This window comes from Mastomys coucha, unplaced genomic scaffold, assembly GCF_008632895.1.
Source record: "Mastomys coucha isolate ucsf_1 unplaced genomic scaffold, UCSF_Mcou_1 pScaffold7, whole genome shotgun sequence".
In the NCBI taxonomy this organism is placed as follows: Eukaryota; Metazoa; Chordata; class Mammalia; order Rodentia; family Muridae; genus Mastomys; species Mastomys coucha.
The window spans coordinates 77,964,444-77,971,570 of NW_022196913.1; the positions used below are offsets into that span (position 1 = coordinate 77,964,444).

The 7,127-nt window shown below is 44.5% G+C and overlaps 1 protein-coding gene across 1 annotated transcript in view; it reads left to right on the top strand.

Annotated features, from left to right (window-relative positions):
- The first annotated feature begins 3,476 nt into the window (after window positions 1–3,476).
- Cthrc1 (collagen triple helix repeat containing 1) overlaps window positions 3,477–7,127 on the top strand; it is a 14,847-nt gene continuing 11,196 nt past the window's right edge. The window contains exon 1 of the mRNA XM_031359267.1: window positions 3,477–3,747. Within this exon, the coding sequence (XP_031215127.1) occupies window positions 3,592–3,747 (156 nt within the window). The 5' untranslated portion in view covers window positions 3,477–3,591. The remainder of the gene's footprint in view (window positions 3,748–7,127) is intronic.

Consider the following 7,127-nt stretch of genomic DNA (forward strand, 5'->3'; position numbering starts at 1 on the left):
TCAAGGGATTTAGGTTCCATAAACGCACTTATATATTATCATAAAAAGTTTTTAATGCTCTGTTTTCTGGGGTGCTTATTTCTAGTTTTGTTATAAATATTAATAATATTAGATTCCCTTGCAGCTTTTAATATTCTTTATTTGTTCTGTACATTTAATGTTTTGATTATTATGTGCTGAGGGGATTTTCTGGTTCAATCTACTAGGTGTTCTGTATGCTTCTTGTACTTTGATAGGTGTAGCTTTAATTTTTTCAAAACCTACTTTTAATAATGGGTCTTAAATACTTTAACCTACCTTCTAGAGGTAGTGGAAAAGAAAGGATACAGGGGAGGTGGACCTGTTTAGAAATGGCTCTTTGGAGAAAATCCCACCTGTGTTGTCAGGAAATCAGCAGTTCAGTTCACAAGTTAGCAGGGGCAGCTTGATTCACTCACAAACACTTGACAGATACACCAGCAGTTCAGTTCAGTAGAGTTGGGATAACGGTAGCCGTTGCATGATCTAGCAGAAACAGCCAGGCCTCAGCCAAATCATCAGGAGTTAGCAAGAGGGACGAAGACCAACATGAATGCCAGGAGAAGTTCTTGACTGTGCCTCTCTCAATGAACCAAAGATCAGTGAAGACTCGAGACCAAGAAGTGTTGCAAAGCTAGCTCTGAACAAGCAAGCCCCTCTCACGGTCCATTGACTTCTATTTATACTCCTTCCAAACATCACATGTCCTCCACAAGTCTTGCCTCAACAGGTGTCTTGCCTCAGCACGTTAGTCTGTCTTAGCAAAACTCCACGTGAGTCTGTATCAGATGACATTACTCGAAGCTACAGCACACCACCAGAAGGTTTTTGGTGCATTTCTCTCTATGGAGTCCTGACAAATAGAGCTCAACTACACAGTGTAAGGTGGACCAACATATGTGTGTCCTTAGCGAAGAATCCTTCATCACGTGTCCTTTCTTGTGCTTGCTTTACCAGAACATCCTTTCACCTGTGCTTGCTTCAGGAAAACACTGCTTCATGTGTTTGCCCCAGGAAAACACCTTCTGATACAACTGACGTTCCAAAGAACCCTTGCGTTTCCACTTCAGATAGTCATATTCTTCTTTAGGTTAAGATAATTTTCTCCTATTGCTCTATTGAAAATATTTTCTGTGCATTTGACCTGTGTTTCTTCTCCTTCCTTAATTCTTGTTTTAGATTTGGTCTCTTCATAGTGTCCTAGATGTCCTGGAAGTTTTCAACCAGGAGTTATTTTTAGATTTAACATTTTCTTTGACCTATGTATTCATTCCTTCCACCACGTCTTCAGTGTCAGAGCTCCTCTTTTTCATCTTCTTTGACCTATGTATTCATTCCTTCCACCACGTTTTCAGTGTCAGAGCTCCTCTTTTTCATCTCTTGAATTCTGTTGGCAAAGCTTGCCTCTGTGGTTGCTGTTCAAGTCCCTAATTTTCATTTCCAGATTTCCTTCAGTTCAGGTTCTCTTTATTAATTCCGTTGGGGGAGTCCAGGAGTCACCTCACAAATCACACGTGCCCTAGGATTGATTGATCAGGACCACTGTCCAGACTCAGGAGCTGAATGTGACATAGAGTCAAGATCTTTTAAAGCCTGAGATCTATAAGATCTTATCTCTGCTAAGTTAATCCACCAATCAGAATTTAGGGGTAGGGGTTTTCCATAGGAACATGTCTTTGTTGTACATTTATCCTGATCCCATTGGTTGGGGTATTCAGCTATGGCAGAGGATTTGCCTTGTTTTAGATTCATGTCTTAGCTTGCCAACCAGGGTATCAGTTTTCCCACACACATGCCTCTTTCTGTCAAGTCGGTTATCAGTTCCCAGGGAGGTTTTGGAAACTTAAACTTTATTCTACCCCTACTCAAAAATGGAAGTCTTATTCTAAATAGGGGTAGATGTCTCTCTTATGTTGGGGTCCACTCCAGGGGCAGCTTATAAAGGCAAATACCATAGAGGCTTATACACAGTCGCAGGAAGTGTTGGTTTCCAAGAACAACAAAGCCGAGAACGTCCTAGTAACAGAAGTAACAGCAAGTGAGAAAGCTTCCTTATGATATTAGGACCAGCACAGAATGGTAGGTTAGACAAGCAGCAGTTACCTAGGCCTTGCAATTCCATTTCCTCTTTCAGGTCTTGAATAGCTTTGTTCTAAAGCACTGCGCGTGCTTTCATACATTTCTTTAAGGGATTTAATGTTTTCTTTTTAGGGATCTCTATCATACACATATAGGCTGTTTTAAGGTCTTTATATGTGCTTCAGCTGGGTTGGAATATTGAGGGCCGGCTGTGGTAGGGTTGGTGGGTTCTAGTGGAGACCTATTGTCCTGGATGTTATTGGTTGTGCAGGAGTAGCCCGTGGGTTCCCAACGAATGTGTGCCTGAGCTGGAGGCTTGGACAAAACAATGAGTGGGGGGAGGAAAGTTTGGAGGAGAAAATCTGTATGATTCATCGAAGATGGGTGCAAAAGCAGCCTAGGGATGAGACTGAGGAGTTCCACTCGGAGGAGCAGAGGGAGAGGTGAAGATCTGCAATTAGCCCATCTGCATCCCTGCCCAGTGTGGCCTGCGGATTCACAGGGAGTGTCTGCCGGAGTTGGGGGTGAAGGACAGGGCAATGAGTGGGGAAGGGAGTTTAGGTGGAGAAGATCTATGGGATCCACCATCCATGAGGTTGCTGTGGTGGAGGCCGCTGCAGGTGTTCTGGGGCAGAGCTCAGGATGAAACTAGGGACTGGACCTGGAGGAATGGAGGGAGAGGTGAAGGTCGCCTCTCCCTCTATAGGTAAGTCACCAATTTGCTCCCCGGTCAGAGTGTCTGATGGAGTTGGAGGCTGCTGTCCTGGTTGGAGTTCGATAGAACTTCTAAAACTATATTAATCGGATGTGGAATAAGCACATGAAAGTGAACCACCGCCACCGACTGTTGGTTATTTTCCATGAGCCTCACTTCACCTATGACTGAAGACTCCAGGCTGCATTGTCCCCTCCACCCCCCCAAGGATTGAAAGAGGCCACGTGAACAAAGCTTTGCATCTTGGAGTTTAGAAGGTGGTAACACTCAAACGCTATCGGTCATTTGAGTCATAGGACTCTTATAGGCTGTTATATTACGGCTCTCTCCATTTAATATCCCAAATGTCACTTTAAAAAGTGAGTCGAAGTTTTTTGAGGAACGAAAGAACCCGAAGGTGATTCCTGGACCCGAGTTAAGACACGAGTCTCTAAGAAACTCAGGAGTTGCTCGTTTCCATTCCCCACTCACCTGTGGTTCCTGACCACTGTCACCCTGCCTGGTTTGTGCAGGCGCATTCCTCTCTGGCTCAGCAGCACCCCACAGGGGTCTGGGCGGGCGGAGCTGCGGAGGAGGGGCGGGCTGGAGCCGAGGACCCAGGCCTATTACAGCATGCAAGCTCCAAGTGTCCAGGGGGTGGGAGGGAAGAAGGGAGGGCGGCGCTCAGTGAAAGGCGCATTGATGCGGCGGGGCTGCAGAGCTGGGCCAGACGCTAAGCAGGGTCGGGCTCCTGCCGACCCCTTTACCTCCTGCTCCGCGCTTCGCAGCCACCGCACACCATGCACCCCCAAGGCTCTGCCGCCTCCCCACAGCTGCTGCTCGGCCTCTTCCTTGTGCTGCTGCTGCTACTGCAGTTGTCCGCACCGTCCAGCGCCTCTGAGAACCCCAAGGTGAAGCAAAAAGCGCTGATCCGGCAGAGAGAGGTGGTAGACCTGGTAAGTCTGAGAGTCGGGTCCTGACCGACTGGAGGAGAGGACTCAGCCAGGATCGCACTGGAGGTGGGAGCATCAATACAGTTGTTGTAGGGGGTGAGTGTAGGGCAGCGGGTCAGATATCTTGAGTGCCTCAGTGTCCTGCCTTGTGTATATGTGTGGGGACGGATCTGAGGCACGCCTGCAGTGGAATCTTGAAACGCCACGGGAGATCATGATGAGAGGTCATCGGATCCTGCGACGTGGGTCAGGTGGGATGCCCAAATCCGTGTAGTCGCCGAGTAATTTCTGGCTCCAGGGGAGGCCACCGTTGGGAGAAGTGGGGAATGTTGCCGCTGCTACTGGAGTAGACTGAGCTAGTCGGTGGATTTCAGAAGAAAGCCTGAGGAAGACCCTAGGCCAGCTGGTCGCCTGGGCCTGGGCCAAGGCTGTGCGACGTGTCCTTTGTGAGGACCAGTGGCCACGTCTGCCTGGAGGAGAGGCTGACAACCCCCACAAAGCATTTGTCCAGCTAACTTGAAGATTATGAATCACTTTGGGCCATCTTCCTGGGAAATATGAACTGCAATTTACTCCTTGGAGAACTACAGCTTGGGCCAGAACGGGTCAGAAGGTCTGAAGCTGAAGTGGAAAAATGAAGGTCCCCATTAGGAGACCTTCCGAGGACCCACTTTGCCTGATCTGTTTAAAGCTGATGCCCAGTCAGGTCTTAACCTGTGACTACCAGTCAGGGACACTGTAATCGAGCTAGGGGGAAAGAAGGGGCTTCCAGGAAAGCAAATATCTCAAGCGCTTTCTGAGAGGCTCATCTGTGGGAAAGTCTGTTTGCATAAAACCTTCCCCTCTAAAAGTCAACAACCTAGTGGAGGGCAGAGAGTTTTTCTGTCCCGTGAAAGAGCCAGTCGTTGACAGATTTGTAGTCTTTGGCACATCATAAACTTCTGTCCTTAAACCAGTCTATATGGTTGTCAGGCATTGCGATAATAAAGGACAGGGGGCATTTACTGATTTTATTTTATTTTATTTTATTTTAAGATTTGAACTTCTTCCACTGACATTCTAAGCTGAGCTAATAAACCAAGTTCCCTGACAGCTAGTTCTAAGCTGCATTCAGAAGAACTGGGGAAAAAAATCCCTGCTGTTTCACACAGCAGTGGTGGGGTTTTTGTTGTTGTTTTATGCTCTGATATATAATTTTTCCTCCACAAAAAGCATACTGTTGGAGCTACAGTTCTATTTTAAGTACCTGGGTTGTTAAAAAAAAATTTGTGCCACATGAATGTGGCTCATGTGCAGTTTGCATTTTATGAATGTGTAGTTAAGATCTATAAACCAGTCCTTTCCCCATAAAGCCAGTATTTTCCCCCTGTAAGGGTTTTACAGTACCTGTGCTTTCCCACAACTCTAACTCAACTTGGAAAAGTGTACTGTGCAGCCAGGCTCAGGTGCATCCTGTGGATTGGATTTGGTCTTGGTGACAGAAAAAGTCCACAGTCATTAGGGAGGTTTCCACGGATTCTATAAAGCGACTTTGTATAGGCGCTTTCAAAGCATGTCTTTCACGCTTCCACTGAATTCTGCCCCCTGGTGGCCAATACAGGAACTGGGGCGTTGGGTGAAGGAATTTGAGTTTCTGTTCTCTTGTATTCATTTTGTTGACTTTCACTAATGATGCTAAATACCTATTGGGACTAGCATCTTAAGTTGAGAAAAGACAAACTTACTCTATGTAGCATCTTTCCTGAGAGGAATTTAAAAATGATCAAATAATACTAGATGAGTTTACAACAATAAATGAAATGTTAAAGTAAAAAAATTTAATTGGAATTCATTGTGTTTTGAAAAGTCTAATTAATGTCAGCCCTGTTTCTATGTGAACTAATACAAGGATAGGTGCAGGAATTGACAATCGAAACTCAAAATGTTACCACTGTAGCTCAATGGTAGAGCACTTGCCTGATATGCATGAGGTTCTGAGTTCAAGCCCCATTAATGTAATGTGAACATGTGTACTCTCTCCCTCCCCCCCCTTTCCTCTCTCCGTCTCCCTCTCTTCCTCTCTCCCTCCTCCCTCCCTTCCTTTCTCCCTTCCCCTCCCTTCCTCTCTCTCTCCCCCCCTTGTGTGTGTGTGTGTGTTTTGAGATGTGGTCTCATGTATCCCAGGATAGCCACACATTTGCTGTGTTGGGAGGATCCTGAACTCTGGATCCTCCTGCCTCTGCTTCACAAGTGCAGGGATTACAAGCATGTGCTACCAGCTGCTAACTTTGTGTCGAGAATGTTTATTATCATCCTCATTTAATTCATAAGGAAACAGGCACTGAAATGCTGAGTAAAAGGCCTGGTCTCACACATCTAAGAAGGGAGGAGGCTAGCATTTAGAAACAAACAAATAAAAAGTGTTCTAGAATCCATGCCTTTAAATTCTACAACACACAGAAACAAACAACAAAGCAGAGAATCCTAGCACTTAGGGATGGTTTGCCAGATTATACCCGTGAGGTCAGGTGGTCACATGAAACTGAGCCACGGACTCCTCTTTAGGGAGACAGAATGGACTGGAAACGTTCTACCCATTGCACCTTCCTCTGCATAAAACCAGGAAGAGCAGAGGAGGTGCACATACAACTTAGAGATGTTGCAATACAAAATAGCTATTGCCTGCTAATGTTTTATTTCACAATTATTTCCCTAGCAATTAATCTTAATGAAATCATTCAAAAGGAAAAAAAATCTATACAGAGGAAAACTCTATCATTATATTAATACTTATAACAAAAAGAGAAATAAACAACCAAAAAAAACGAGCATTAAAAATCTTGTATAGTAATGTAAAGTACATTTATAGAATCAAGTGCCTTGATAAATATGGGATTATGGGCTACAGGGAGAAACTCTGTCCAAAAAAAAAAAAAAAAAAAAAAAAAAAAAAAAAAAAAAAAAAAAAAAAAAAAAGAACAACAACAACAAACCCCAAAACAAACAAATAAAAAGAAAGGGATTATAAGAAACTAACATAGAATGTCAGGGTCTGGAGAGATTATTCATCAGTTAAAAGCACTGATTGTTTTTCTAGAAAACCTAGATTCAATTGTCAGCCCCTACATGGTGGCTCATAACTGTCTGTCATTCCATTTCCAAGGAATTTGATCCCTAGATCTCCACAGGCCAGGCATGCTACTGTATTTATCAAATAATAACAAAATTTAAATTAAAAAATAAAAGATCAAATAAAGTATACCTTGGAATACAGCATGTGTGTGTATGTGTGTATATGTACATACATATACGTATAATCAGAAGCAGAGCCAGGCAGTGGTGGCGCACACCTTTAATCCCAGCACTTGGGAGGCAGAGGCAAGCAGATTTCTGAGTTTGAGGCC